Source organism: Pipistrellus hanaki (genome assembly GCF_964339955.1).
Source record: "Pipistrellus hanaki genome assembly, chromosome: 5".
NCBI lineage: Eukaryota > Metazoa > Chordata > Mammalia > Chiroptera > Vespertilionidae > Pipistrellus > Pipistrellus hanaki.
Window position 1 is genome coordinate 70,805,278 of NC_140507.1, and position 14,280 is coordinate 70,819,557.

General features: G+C 51.1%; 1 protein-coding gene across 14 annotated transcripts in view; it reads right to left on the reverse strand.

Moving 5' to 3' along the window:
* TCF3 (transcription factor 3) overlaps nt 1–13,985 on the reverse strand; it is a 38,847-nt gene extending 24,862 nt beyond the window's left edge. For 3 of the 14 annotated variants that reach the window (XR_014794982.1, XM_084883499.1, XM_084883504.1), the window contains exons 1-3: nt 13,646–13,983; nt 11,493–11,624; nt 7,921–7,993 (exon numbers count right to left, since the gene is read on the reverse strand). Coding sequence is in view for 13 of the 14 variants with exons in the window: in XM_084883499.1 (XP_084739625.1) it covers nt 7,921–7,993; nt 11,493–11,564 (145 nt within the window). In the remaining variant the exon portion in view is untranslated. Of the gene's footprint in view, nt 1–7,920; nt 7,994–11,492; nt 11,628–13,645 lie in introns of all 14 variants that reach the window. The other 11 variants (XM_084883505.1, XM_084883500.1, XM_084883508.1 and 8 more) reach the window with 10 other exon arrangements.
* Nucleotides 13,986–14,280: the final 295 nt, after the last annotated feature.

The following is a 14,280-nucleotide window of genomic DNA, read 5'->3' on the forward strand; positions in this document are numbered from 1 at the left end:
GGAGGAGAGGGAGATAGAAACATCGATAAGAGAGAGAATCATTGGTAGGCTGACTCCCGCTCGCCCCTTCTGAGGATGGAGCCTGCAACCCAAGCATGTGCCTTGACCAGAATCAAACCTGGGACCCTTCAGTCTGCAGGCCGATATTCTATCCACTGAACCCAACCGGCTAGGGCTGAACTGCTCTCTTGATGTCAAACAAATTAAAACCCTAAATGTAGCCGAAACAGGTTTGGCTCAGTGGATAGAGCATCAGCCTGCAGACTAAAGGGTCCCAGGTTCGATTCCGGTCAAGGGCAGGTATCTTGGTTGAGGGCACATCCCCAGTAGGGGGTGTGCAGGAGGCAGCTAATCGATGTTTCTAACTATCCCTCTCCCTTCCTTTCTGTAAAAAAATCAATAAAATACATTTAAAATAAATAAATAAACCCTAAATGTGGTCAGGTGGGACAAAGACCTCACGGCCCCACACCCAACTGTCCCCAAGTACTCGTGAAGAATGACAAAATGGCTCCACTTCAGTGAGAGCAGGAACGTTCTATACTGTTTGGATAACTGCAGCAGCTCATGCTGCATTGATTTCTGCATTGGTGACCTATAATTGAAATTCATTAATCCAGGGACAGATACTCCACTTCCAACCGAAATCAGAAATCTCCAAAATAAAGACTCAAAGAGAAAAAAAATTAAATTATCAAATATCTCTAAAACCTAAGGAAAATACCCATTACTGAAATCAACAGGATACAACTAACATGGTCCTCAGAGGGAAATGTATAATCCTGGGCTCTGATTATTAAACCAGAGAGAACAGAAGCAAGCAAATGTGGTCTTTGACTTAAAAATCAAAATAAAATAAAAACTTTAAAAAGAGGAGGCAACAAGGAAGAAGAGGTAGGAGAAAAATGTCAGTTGATAAATATTGATCCAACAATGAAGCAGATTGGAAGGAAGATCAATAACAAATAAAGGACAAGGAAGCGGAATCAAGGACAAAAGAACAGAAAAACACAGATTTAGGACAGACACAGTTGCTACCTCCTGACGCTACAAGGACAGGTGACTTTATATGTGATGAAAGAAAGCAACATGAACTATTTTTAAACGTGTCTGAAATGAATTATTTTTTGTCTAAGTAAAATGGACAAGAGGAGCAAACAAAATCTCAACAGGCTGATTATAAGCGATGGGGGTCTAAGTGGGCAGGGTCGCTGCCCCAAGTTCAGAGGAACAAGGTACCACTTGTTGGAGACTGGCTCAGACATACAGTAGTGCCTAAAAGTACAGGCCAACACAACTGAGAAACGGGCAAAATGCAAAATAGACCTAGTAATAAAGAACATAGGCCATGCACAGAATTCAAGGAGCGTCTGGGGGTTACAACCACCATTCATTAGCAGACATCACGAGGAAAACTGGGGGACATTCTGAGACATTTTTTGTTGTGGGCATATTGGACAGTAAGGAAACGCCCTAACAAGATAAACATAGACAAGAAAGATCAATATCTAATCGATAGCCAGTGTCAGACTTGGTCCTGCTTACCAAGCAAACAGCATGTGTTGTAATGGTTCTAGAAACACCAGCCATTGCAAAAAGGGACATGGTATCTGCATTGGGACGGGGAGGCTAGGTATCTTAGGATGAGTGATTTGGAAAACCAAACCAAGGGGAAAATGCAAATAATTAACGGGTGGCAGGAGGTGATCAGGTGGAAAATATGATAAAAAAGATCCCAAACCACAGCCCAGAAATTATTGGAATACCTAGCAATAACCCTCACTTGAAAAGGACATGATCAGATCTTTAAAAAACTATATAAAATGACTAAGTGCTTTATACTTCAATCTTCAAAGTTTACTTTAACGCTACTAAGGATAAAAAAAGAAAACTTAAATAAATGGAAAAGATACCAGGTTCTTACAACGGAAAGACAAATGATTCTTCACAAACTTATCTATGCATTTAACATTTCAAAATCCCAACAGGTTTTTTTGGTATGGGGGGAGTGGAGAAAGGAGACATGACATAATTATTCTGAAGATTAGGAAAAGACATATGTAATATTTTCAGCAATAAAGAATTATAAAAATAACAATTTGAACATAATAAAAATATTAAATAAAATAAAGATCATGGAAAAGAATCAGCATCTCTGAAAATATGTGAGAAAATACGCTAAAAAAGAACAACTAAGGTAGGACTATAAGAACATCCTAAAGCTACAGTATTAACACTGGGTAGTACTGCGGTAGTAACACAGTAACAGATAAAAAGGTAAAAAGATTGAAAAGCCCTAGCCAGTTTTTCTCAGTGGTTAGAGCATTGGCCCGTGGACTGAAAAGTCTCAGGTTCAATTCCAGTCCCTTCAGTTGCAGGTTCAATCCCTAGTGCATGTTGGGGTGCATTCAGGGGTGGGGGGCAACCAATCGATGTGTCTCTCCCCCTCCCTCCCTCTCTCTCTAAAAATCAATGGAAAAATATCCTTGAGTAAGGATTAACAACAAAAATCAATGGAAAAATACCTTCTTGTGAGGATCAACAAAAACAAAACAAAACAAAACAAAACAAAACAAGAACAAAAGAACCAGGGGAAGTCCAAAGGTCTCCTCCCCAAAGAGCAGGAGTAAGTGTCTCCTAACACCCCTGATAGGCGTGTCCCTGGGCCTGGAAGGGCTGTGGCTGAGGGCCAGGAGCCAGGCTGAACGGTTGGCTCACTCCTTTCACTCCTAACAGATACGCAGCCCAAGAAAGTCCGGAAGGTGCCGCCTGGTCTTCCATCCTCGGTGAGTTGTGAAATGGAGTAGGGACCACACAGACCACACGCCTCCTGCCCTCCAGGTTTAGGGGCTGTCCCTGCTGGAGGCCACACGGTCTTTGGAGGTACTGGGTCCAGGGATGTGTGTTCCGAGCAGCCCTGTGAATGAGCCAGATGTGTGCGCTTGGCCAGAGATGTTTAGCTCAGCTGCGATCACTGTTGAGGTTGCTGCCCCCTAGTAAATTTTTGTCTTTGCTCTGACAAGGACAGTGACGGCATGCTTTCCTACCCCCCAGCGTATTTGCCATATATCCCTCAACCTGATGTAACAAGCAGCAGACACATTCATGCTGCACATCTGAACTGCAGAATGGACTGTCATCCAGTTCTTAAGGATTTCTCAGAAATGGCACCAAGTCTAAAACACATCATAAAAATTAAACCAGTCCTGGTTGGTTGGCTCAGTTGACTGAAGCTTTGTTCTGTACACCAAAAAGGTTGCAATTTAGATTCCCAGTCAGGGCACATACCTAGATGTGGATATATGGAAGGAATAGATGGATTTTTTCTCTCTCTCTCTCTTCCTCTAAAATAAATAAATAAATAAATAAATAGTCTCCTGAGACAAATGAAAAACCTCCATTATTAACAATAGTCGGTAAGTTGGGAAAAAAACAGCTACAATATAGATCACAAAAGATAAGCATCCTGCCCGGCCAGGTGGCTCAGTGATTGAGTACTGAACTATGAACCAGGTCATGGTTTGATTCCCAGTGTGACCTAGATCCCTAGTTGGGGACATGTAGGAGGCAGCCAGTCAATGATTTTCTCTCATCATTGATGTTTCTCTTTCTCCCTCTTCCTTCCTCTCTGAAATCAAAAAAATATTTTAAAAATAAAAGATAACCATCCTTTTAAATATATATATATATAATATATATATATATAATATATATATATATATATATATATATATTATTGATTTTTTACAGAGAGGAAGGGAGATAGAGAGTTATAAACATCGATGATAGAGAAACATCGATCAGCTGCCTCCTGCACACCCCCCACTGGGGATGTGCCCGCAACCAAGGTACATACCCTTGACCGGAATTGAACCCAGGACCTTTCGGTCCGCAGGTCAAGGCTCTATCCACTGAGCCAAACCAGTTTCGGCGATAAGCATCCTTCTTATATAAAAATTATTGCAAATAAAAAATGTCAGGCCAAAACCGGTTTGGCTCAGTGGATAGAACGTCAGCCTGCGGACAAGGGTCTCAGGTTCAATTCCAGTCCAGGGCATGTGCCTTGGTTGCGGGCACATCCCCAGTAGGGGGTGTGCAGAAGGCAGCTATCAATGTTTCTCTCTCATCGATGTTTCTAACTCTCTATCTCTCTCCTTTCCTCTCTGTAAAAAATCAGTAAGATATATTTTAAAAACAAACAAACAAACAAACAAACAAGTCAGTATAGGTTGGGACTACGACACATTATGGGGAGAAGCATTGAGTGGTTACCTGGGATCGTTATTAAACTTGTTTTAGCTTTTCCATAAGTAAAAAGGGGATGATAACACCTATTTTACTGACCTCTGAGGACAGAAGACTCTCAATCAATGACCCATTGGCATACAGTGTTCAAGAAATGGTGACCTAAGTTATTGTTGGTTAAGTGTTAAGATTGCTTTTGCTAAAATGTTTATAAAGCAGCAAAAAAGGAACCAACCATTGAAACAGCCAACAACTGGGACAGATCTCCAGTTGTTGGCTGTTTCAATGGTTGGTTCCTTTTATGCTGAGTGGACAAAGCCAACTTTAGAAGGTGAGAAGTTGTATGGGTCTGTGTATCTAACATTTTCAACAGGACACAAGTAGAGATGGAGAACACTAAATTAGTGGTCACTGGATGCAAGTGACTGAAGGGGCAACAGAAGAGAGTGGGATGACAGAAGAGCTCTGTCTCGATTGTGGTGGTGGCTTAATGGCGCTAAATGTAGGACAAATTGCATAGAACTACACACACACACACACACATGCACTGGTGAGCCCTGAATAAATTGTGGACTGTACCAAGGTCATCTTCCCAATCCCGTATGATATTACATACATGCAGTATGTCTGGGGGACTGGGGGAAAACATGGGGTCCCTCTGTACAGTCTTTGCAATGTCCTGTGAATCCATGATGATTTCAAAAGACCCAAGGTTGGTTAAGGGGTGAGGGCATTTCACAGCAAATACACGGCCACAGTCAGCTAGTGACTTCCCCAGAGGACAATCACACACATATGCTGCAGGGTCCTTCCAAGACCCCATGTGGAAGCCACCTCTCCTAAGTGTTAGATGTTTACCAAAGCACGCCAGGTTTACTCAAACCAAGAAAACTATGAGAAATTAAAAACAGACACTTCCTTTAGTCTAACAATGAGCACTCCCTGATGTCTCATGTGGCCTTGAACCTTGTAGTCTTTGGCAGAGAATACACTGTCAAGTAGAAATCTGTGCCTCAGGGTTTCCCAAAGGGAAAAACTGGAAAAATTATTGTTTTAAATGTCTTCCAATCCAGAGAATAACTAGAAAGCCTCAGCCTGGCATTGGTTGGTCATCAGTGCCTTTCTGACACCATTTTTTCAAAGCAGAGATGACCAAGGCAGCCATGGGCAAGGCTGCCCACAGACTCTCAACATGCCACTCAGCTACTATTTCAGTTACTTTCAGAGACACCTCCTACTTAGTACTTAGGGCCAGGCTGCTGATTTTCTGATAGGAAATGACCTTTTGAAATAAACTTACCAGAAGCAAGTTAACTTAAAGCCAACACCAGGAAAATGCCAGACCGGGACTTACAAAGAGGTGTGAGGAGATTGTGGGTAGAGGACCTACTTGCATTTTGAAACTTAAAAAAAACCCCTATATCTATCTATATATATATATATATATATATATATATATATATATATATATATATGTTTTTAATTGATTTCAGAGAGAGGTGAGGAGACAGAAACATCAATGATGAGAGAGAATCATTGATTGGCTGCCTTCCGCACACGGCCTACTAGAGATCGAGCCAACAACCCGGCATGTGCCTTGACTAGGAATGGTCCCCTGACCTCCTGGTTCATGGGTCGATGCTCTACCACTGAGCTACACCATCGGGCACATTTGAAAACTCTTGATAAATAGTGGTGCCCCCCTTAAACTGACCTAGTCTGTCTGGAAGGAGGGTGACCCACTTACTGATGAAAAGGGGGAGGGGGGCATGTGTGAACAAGACCCTCCCTGTCCAGAGAGAGGGCAGGGGCTGCAGAAACCACAGAAAATCTATCTTCAAATATTTACAGGAGTTCCTAGAGGGGACCTTTATACCTTGGACCATAGTTTTGGCTATTTAAAAAAATATATATTTTTATTGATTTTAGAGAGGAAGGGAGAGGGACAGAGAGATAGAAACATCAATGATGAGACTCACTGATCAGCTGCCTCCTGCACACTCCCCTCTGGGGATCAAGCTCGCAATCCAGGCTTGTGCCCTTGGCTGGAATTGAACTGATGGAGCATCAGTCTGTAAGTTGATGCTCTATCCACTGAGCCAAACCATCTAGGGCAGTTTTGGCTATTAAGGGCTGCTGGCCTTGTGAGTGGACACCAAATTAAAGAAGACAGCTCAGGGCAGAGACCCAGGACAAGATAAAGACACCGTCTCCAAGAAGCCCCCAGGGGCTGATCCTCTGCCTGAGGCAGGGAAGTGGAAGCACCCTAACTCCTGGGGGCTATTTCAGGGGGAGGGATGTGGGGATTTCCATACCTCAAGGAGGACTCTGGCTGTCCCTGCTGCCACTTCCTCAGGCAGAGAGGAAGGCCAGTGCAGGGCAATGGGGGTGGCAACACAATATTTCTCCCTCTGGGGTGGTGCATGAACATAAACCAGACCTCACTGGATATCCCAGTGGGATTCAGAAATGATTCCAAGACAAAACCTTCTTTCCTGCATCTCAGAGATGCGGAATGGCATGGCGCCAATCCTGGGATCCCAGAAAGACGCCGAAGTCCACAGAGTGCTGGAGGTGCTGGAAACCGGAACAGCCAGCCCCACAAAGGCTCCCCGCAAATCTTCCCGACAGCCAGAGTGAACTCCCCAACATGCACATGGCAACTCTCCGCTCACAGCCCTCCGGGGCTCCCATCTCCTTTGGGATGAAAGTCCAAATCCTCACCACAGCACACAAGGTACTCATGACCGGCCCCCATTTTCTCCCTTCCCTCACCTTCCTCTCCTGTTCACTCTGCTCCAGCCACATATGCCTCCTCCCAGTTTCTCCAGCACAGGAGATGCCAAGCAAGTTCCTGCCTTAGGGCCCCTGCATGTGCTGGGCCCCCTGCCTTGAATTCCTTCACCCTGTCTCTACTCAAACTTCTCCTTGGAGACCAACCACAACTGGCCTGGCTTTGTAGAAGCTCCCTCCCTGCTGCTCTGCTTCCTGACCCCCGCTGTAGGTTCCTTCAGGCCACACTGTCCATCCTCCCACAGCCATGTCAATGGCACTCAGTTCCAGGTAGAGCGACCAATTTGGGTATCCAGGTTTGCCTGGATATGCCCAATTTGAATGCTCTAAGTCCCAGTAACCCTCTGAATCCTCCTGTATACAGTAAGGCCAGGAGCTGGGCCTCTCCCGGGCTTGCAGGATGGGCAGGATTTGTCAAGGGCTAAAGTTCTACATCATGCCCCTTCTAGACCACAGCTTCCCCTTTGGGGATGGAATGGAGACCCAGGACCCCACTGCGGCCAAGAGACCTCAGAGGCTCAAGTCCTTGTCTCACACAGGATCCCTTGTGAGTGACACAGATGCTTCTCATCCCCAGTCCAGGGGCCAGGTTCCAAGTGCTGGACAAAGGATGATATGCTGACCTCCAGGCTCCCCTCGCTGTACTCAACGCAGGCTGTGCGACCGCGACAGCAGCCTGTTCTCCAGCCCCGACTCCAGCTGCTGGACCTGAGTGCCACTCCCCCAACACCTCCTCCTCTGGCACTCTGGCTGCAGCCAAACTCAGCCCACTCCACACTCCAGGTCCGGTGCTGTACCCTGTTCCTGCTCTGCTCCAGCCCACCCTCTACACAAGCTCATCTTTTTATGCAAACTCGCAGCCCCAAGGCAGTGGGATCCTACCTGAGCCTCCAAACTGGGCACCAGCCAGGGAGGTGGGCCGGCCTTTTCCATTGGCCACTGGCAGGGGAAACATCTGTGGGGAGGCAGAGAGAGGGAAATGAGGTTGAGGCAGCTCTACCTAGGGTCCTATCCCATCAGAGGCCCAGGCAGGAAGAGGCAGCCTGAGCAGAGAAAGGCTCTCCTGGAGAAGCCCTTCACCAAGGCCCCTGACAGCACAGCCCGCCACGGGCAACAATGTCCAGTGGAAGTTAAAACCTGCTGTTTACACAAGGTTTATATTTTTCCAGGTTTTTTTTTTTTTTTTTTTTTGATGGACTAATTACTTAGATACTTGATAAAATTTACTTGTTGTTAGATATGACACAAAGTTTTAAGTTTCAACTTAAAAAGTGAAACCATTTACACCCAATAGGTAGACCCTGCCTAGCCCCTCCAGCCACCCAAAGGTCACCATGTGCACATCCCTGACTGAGCGGCAGCGATATGGGGAAGACCGTCAGGCCCACTGCTGGGTCAGACAGCATGACCCTGATGGAGTGTCTTCTAATGCGGGGCTCTGCTCAGCAGCTGCCTGGGCAGCCCTCGCCCCCACCCCCCCTCCCGCCGTACCCTGATGCCTGCCCGCCCTTCAGAAGAGGAAACTGAGGCTCACAGAGGTAGGAAGCTGAAGGCACCAAGGGCTATACCCCCCATGACTGAGTGGTTCCCTGGGCACCATCCTCCATCCCCAAACCCTGGGTGTTAAGTCCCTATAGATTAAACAGCTTAGTAGTTTAAATGGGAAAACCCAACATCAACAAACTCTTTACCACACATACACACACAAAATACACACACACACAACACACAAAAGATCTGCCATTTCCCACAGATCTGGGTTTTAGATTTCATTTGGGGCTCAAGTGATTAAAGTAGCTGGAATCAAGGCCAGTGGCCCGTTGTGGAGTGGCTCCCCCAAACCTTCTTAGACCAGCCAGAATGTGAGGGTGCATCTTTCACTTGAAGGTATGACTCATGTGGGTACCATGAGACTTGGGAGGAGCCCAGGAAGTGGGGTCCTATCTCCCATGCCCCATCCTATAGGAGAAACTAAGGCCACATGCTCAATTGACCCTGGCAGGAGTTAGGAGCATGGGCTCATGCAGTCTGCAACCCTCTTGGGAAATGTGTGTGTGGCTGTGCTCCTTCAACTGGGCCAGTCTCTCCAGGGCCCTCTTCTCCAAGATAGACCCTCTTCCATGGGCAAAACTGAGGCCTAACTGGGGGAGGGGCTGGCCTAAGCCAGGACCAGAACCAGCAGGGCCCCATGCCTGGAGGTCAGTAGCTAACCCTTGGGACTTGTCTTTTGTATTTTTTCCCCTCGAGAAGTGGTCAGCAAATTAGACAACAGAGCCAAATATCAACAGTACAACGATTGAAATTTCTTTTGAGAGCCAAATTTTTAAAACTTAAACTTCTTCTAACGCCACTTCTTCAAAATAGACTCGCCCAGGCCGTGGTATTTTGTGGAAGAGCCACACTCAAGGGGCCAAAGAGCTGCATGCGGCTCTTGAGGCTCAGTTTGCCGACCACTGCCCTAGAGTACCCAGGGCTGACGTGGCACTTGCCACAGGGGGCAGTGGGCTGTGTCCTTGGGGCACTATGGGCCTCCTCATCAGCCCAGAGAGGCCCCATACCCCTGAACCTCAGTATTCCCTCCTGTGAAATGGACTTGGGCTCTGACCACATGGGATGTTGGGAAACCCCAAAGCACATGGGTGTCCTGGGCACCGGGGCCTCAGGACACATGCCAAGCTCAGAGGGGAGCGCAGTTAGGCCCAGGATAAGGGCTGCCAGACCCCTTTTCTCCCCAGCCCCTCGTCAGGCACAGGGACCATCTCTAGCCACTCAGGGACCATCACCCCAAAACCCTCCTTTTCTAACTCAGGAAACTTAGGGCCAATTTAAATTGGGTTTCCTTTGTTTCTGTGTATTTGACTGCTGCCTTTTCTACTTTTGAGAAACTAACCCAAAAAAGAGCTGCTTCCCTTTAAGTTTCTTTGTTTCAGTCTAAAAACAAAGCGTTTCAAAGAAATAAATGAACTCGGTTTCTGTGGGGCAGGTGAGAGGGGGCGCTGTGGAGGGCCAGAGGAAGGGATCTGAGCTAAAACAGGTGGCTGCCTCTGTGCCCACTTGGCCAGGCCACGCTCCCATAACAAGGAAGGACAATGAGAAACCACGCTCGGAGTTTCTCTGAGAGGACCCCAGTCACACCCCCTCGGCCTGTGAAATGAGTTGCTGTTTTTCAGCTGGGGAAGGGGAAACATTCAGACCCTTTGACAGGAGAGGGAGGCTGACATGGCTGGGGGTTCTCAAAGATAGAGGAGGCAAAGGGGCCAGCTCTAAAACTGTGCTCCCCCATCCCCAAGCGGGTCTGTTCTGGCCCAGTAGTCTGTGACTTGTCAGTTTAACAAAAAACAAGTGAGTTGTACTGTACCGTGGTTACTCAGCCAGGGAGGCAAAAATAAAACGGCTTAAAAATATGAGCCTGGCCCTTCCTGAGCTGAGGCCCCGTCTCAAGGGCTGCTTTTCGGCAGGATGGCTGATATTTCAGTTTGGGGACTTGTTTTTGACAGACCTCAGTGGCCTGAGCCTCATGCTAGTGGAGGGTTAAATTCAGACCGAAAGTGTCCTCCCCCAGCCTATTTCAAACCAAAAATGGTGCTTGGGGGAGGGGGGGAGACAGGGAGCTGTCCACACTGGGTTCCTCCATTTGTGTGGAAACATCGATCACCCTAACATCTGACACAGTGGCCCACTGCACAGATGAGCAAACCCAGGATCCTGGTGCAAGGTGCACTCCAGCTCCCAGCACCCAACGGAGCTCTGCTCTGGTTTCTGGTCTCACTGGGCCTGTCTGAGCTGTGTGACCTATGGAAGCCAGTATCCTCCCTGCACCTCCACCTACCTGGCAAGGAAATGGGCAGATCAGGGTGGATCAAACCGCCTAAAGTATAACCCCTTCCCCCATGGGGCCTGCCTCTCCCCAACAGTAACAATGGCAGTAATAGTAGTGGTGGCTGAGTGCTGCCCACAAATTCTCACTGTTCATGAGGTCTCCTCCCGTCACCTGAATGCATTAGCCACCCTGTGGCTCAATAACTAGTTAAAACCATGGACACCCCCTCCCCACCTTTTAAAAAAAATCCACAATGTAGCAAATAACCCCATCACATCCATTTTACAGATCAGGGCTGAGCCTCCCCTTGGAGACAATGGAAGCTCTGGGCAGTCCCTTCCACTCTCTGGGCCTCAGTTTCCCCACCCGTAGAGTGGTAGACTGGACCCACTCTATGCCCCAACAAATGCCTGGGTGACAGGTGCCTTTGGAAGCTGACAAGGGCCCCACTGCCATGGGGTGTCAGCCACCACCCCCTCCCGCCGACCCAGAGGGACACCCCAACTCCCCCTAGGGACCCCTCCATCTAAACAAGTGTGAGGTCTGGCTGTTGGGGCTGTTTCAGTTGGTGCTTCTTTCCCAGGAATCCTGCAGGTGCAGGGGGTATCTGAGAGATGGGCGGAGCCTGGCTTACCATGCTGAAGTCCAGGAGGTCACTGAGCTCTTTGTCTGTGCCCACGGGTGCCATCCTCTGCGGCTGGTTCATTCTCCAGCTGCAATGGTGGGCTCAGGGGCCAAGGTGAGTACCTCAGTCCTAGAGATGGCCCTGCTTGGTAGCCCACGGTGGTGGATGGTGGTGGTGGTGAAAGCAGAAGGGGCAGGGACAGACACATAAGGAGAAACGAACAGAGGGGAAAAATTTGAGTGACTGTGGCCTAAGTAGTCAGATGGGGAATGAGGAAGCTGTTTTTAAAAGCCCCTCTAACCATCCTGAGGGTCTGGGTCCTCCTAGACTGAGTCCCTTCCTGACCCTGGGGGTGACACAGGGCTTTTAAATCCCAGCCTCTGGAGAGACCCCTGTCCAGAGCCCCCTGAGTTTGAACAATGAGGGAGAGGGGGAGTAAGCAAATGCAGATTTCCTAATTCCCTCTGCGACCACCAGGGACTCAAGCCGCAAATTTTAAACTGGCAGCAGAGCGGGAGTAGTCCCTTCTCCACTTACTACTAGGCCCCTCTCCCGCCACATCTCCCATCCCCCCCACCCAAGTTAGCCCTGGCCCCGCCTCTGGGAAGGGGGAGGGGCCACTCAGATCCCGCCCCAGGAAATTTGCTGACCCCCTCCCAAGCAGCTGTCACAGCACGTTGAAGTCTCGGTCACCCCAAATTCAAAGAAAAAGAATCCTCAAGGCGAAGCCCTTTGCCCTCTTCATGACTGAATTGGGGGGGGGGGGGGCCTACCCTCAAAGCTCCCCTCCACCTCTTCCCCCCACAAAAAACAACCCTGATGTATCCGGGAATTATTTTTAAGCAACTTTGAAAACATCTCCTGCCACCCGCCACTGGGGAAAGCGGGTTCCTAGACCAGGATCCTCTCTGCATGGTCCCAGGGGTTCCATTCTAGAACCGGGGGTGGGGGATCCACCTGCCAGAGCCCATCCCCCCTCCACCTTACCCCCCCCCCCCCTCTGAGAAAGGCGTAGAGCAGGTCTCCGTTGTCCCGCAGACGGACAAGACACCCCCTGGCTTCCTCCCCGGGTCCCCAGATGTGGCCAGGGGTGGCCGTGGGGACCCCGCGGAAGCTGCGGGAAGAGGGGGTTCCGAGCCCGAGGGAGACCCAACTTCAGTGGTGAACTCCCCGCTTTGTTTGTCAACTAGAGACCGGGTGTGAAACGGCCGCCCCCGGGCACCCCCTCCCCCGCTAACTTTTTTCTTTTGGGGAGGCCATGTGAAACCGACTTTTTGAGTACGAAACCGCAATTTTTTTGTAGGATAGATGAAACTGATTTTAAGGCAGACTGGTGGTGGGTGGGGGGCTGAAACGGGCTTTTCTAGGGAGCTAAGACTTTTGGGGAGTCACAAGGACTTCTGGGGACTCGGAAAGTATTTGGAACCACTTCGAAAGAGGGGGATCGGAACGTCTTCCTTTGAGGGGGGGAGGCCCGTGAAACCAACCGTCCCCCCCCCCTCCACCGCCACAGCCGGTGCAGGCGGCGCGGCCCAGGAGCCCTTTGAAGCTGGGGCGCCGCCGCCCCTCCGCTCGCCACACCGAGCCGCCGCGGCCGCCTCCCCCCGCATTAACGCGGAGCAGATGTTCCCTCCGCGCCCCCCCTCGGCCCCCGGCCCTCAACCTGAGCGCGGCCCGCGCGGCCGCACCTTCCCCGCTCAGACAAAAGGCGCTCCCTCCCTCCCGCGCTCTCCCTCCAAACTTCAGCGCCCGGCTCGCCCCTCCCCGGGGAGGGGGCGCCCCCAGCCCGCGTGTCGGGGCCGGGGCCCGCAGCCGCAAAGTTGGGCGGCCTCTCGGGCGCCCCCCACGCCGCCGCCCCGGGGTCTGCAAAGTTTCCCGAAGTGGCCGGCCCGGCCGCGGACGGGGTGCGCGCGGGCCTCGCGGGCGCCGGACCCTCCACGTCGTCCGCCCCAACCTCCCTCCCGGCGCGCAAAGTTAGAGAACAATGACTCCGAGCCGCCGCCCAGCAGCCGGCCCACAGGGGCCGGGGAGGGGGGGCGCACCCCACAGCGTCCCTCCCGCCCCAACTTCCCGGCTCCCGGGGCGCGGGGAGGCCCGAAGCAACTTTGCAGGAAGACGCGGGGCTCCCGACGCCGCGCGGCCCCGGGTCCCGGTGCGGTTACCTGCTCAGCGCGGACCGGCCCGCCGCTCACGGGAAGCGGCGCACGTACGGCTCCCCCCGCCCCGACAAAGGGGTGCCCGCCGACCCCGAGGGTCGCGCGCTGGCGGCCCGTGGCCTGGGACCCTCCCCGCGGGCCCGCGCGCGGTCGGGGCCCTGGAGGAGGAGGCGTACGTGGAGTACGCGGGGCCCGTGGCCGCGTCCGGTCGGCTCGGTCCGGCCCGCTACGTCCGCGGGCGCCACCGCTGCCTCATCTTCCTGCGGCGGGAGACATGTTCCGTCCCCCGCCCGCGCGCCGGCCACGCCCACTCCGGGGCCCGCCTACGGCCCGCCCCGTCCCGGGACGCCGCGAATCCCTCCGCCACCGCCGTCCGAGCGGGCCCCCTGCCCCGGTTCTACCTCCCTCGCGCTCGCAGGGAGGCGGCTGCAGCGTCTCGAAGCCCGGAGTCTGGGGATGGGGGCTCCCTTGCGGGTCCGTCGGCAAACCGCGCGGGGAGTGAACAGGGACTATATTCTAGCGCGGAGGCGCACGAGGGTTGGGGTGAGAGCATCCATGACGCCAGCGGGAAAGGACCGTGAGATGGAAAATAAGGCAGAGCGGTCAGGGCCAATCGGAGGGCGCGAAAGCCTGATTGGCGG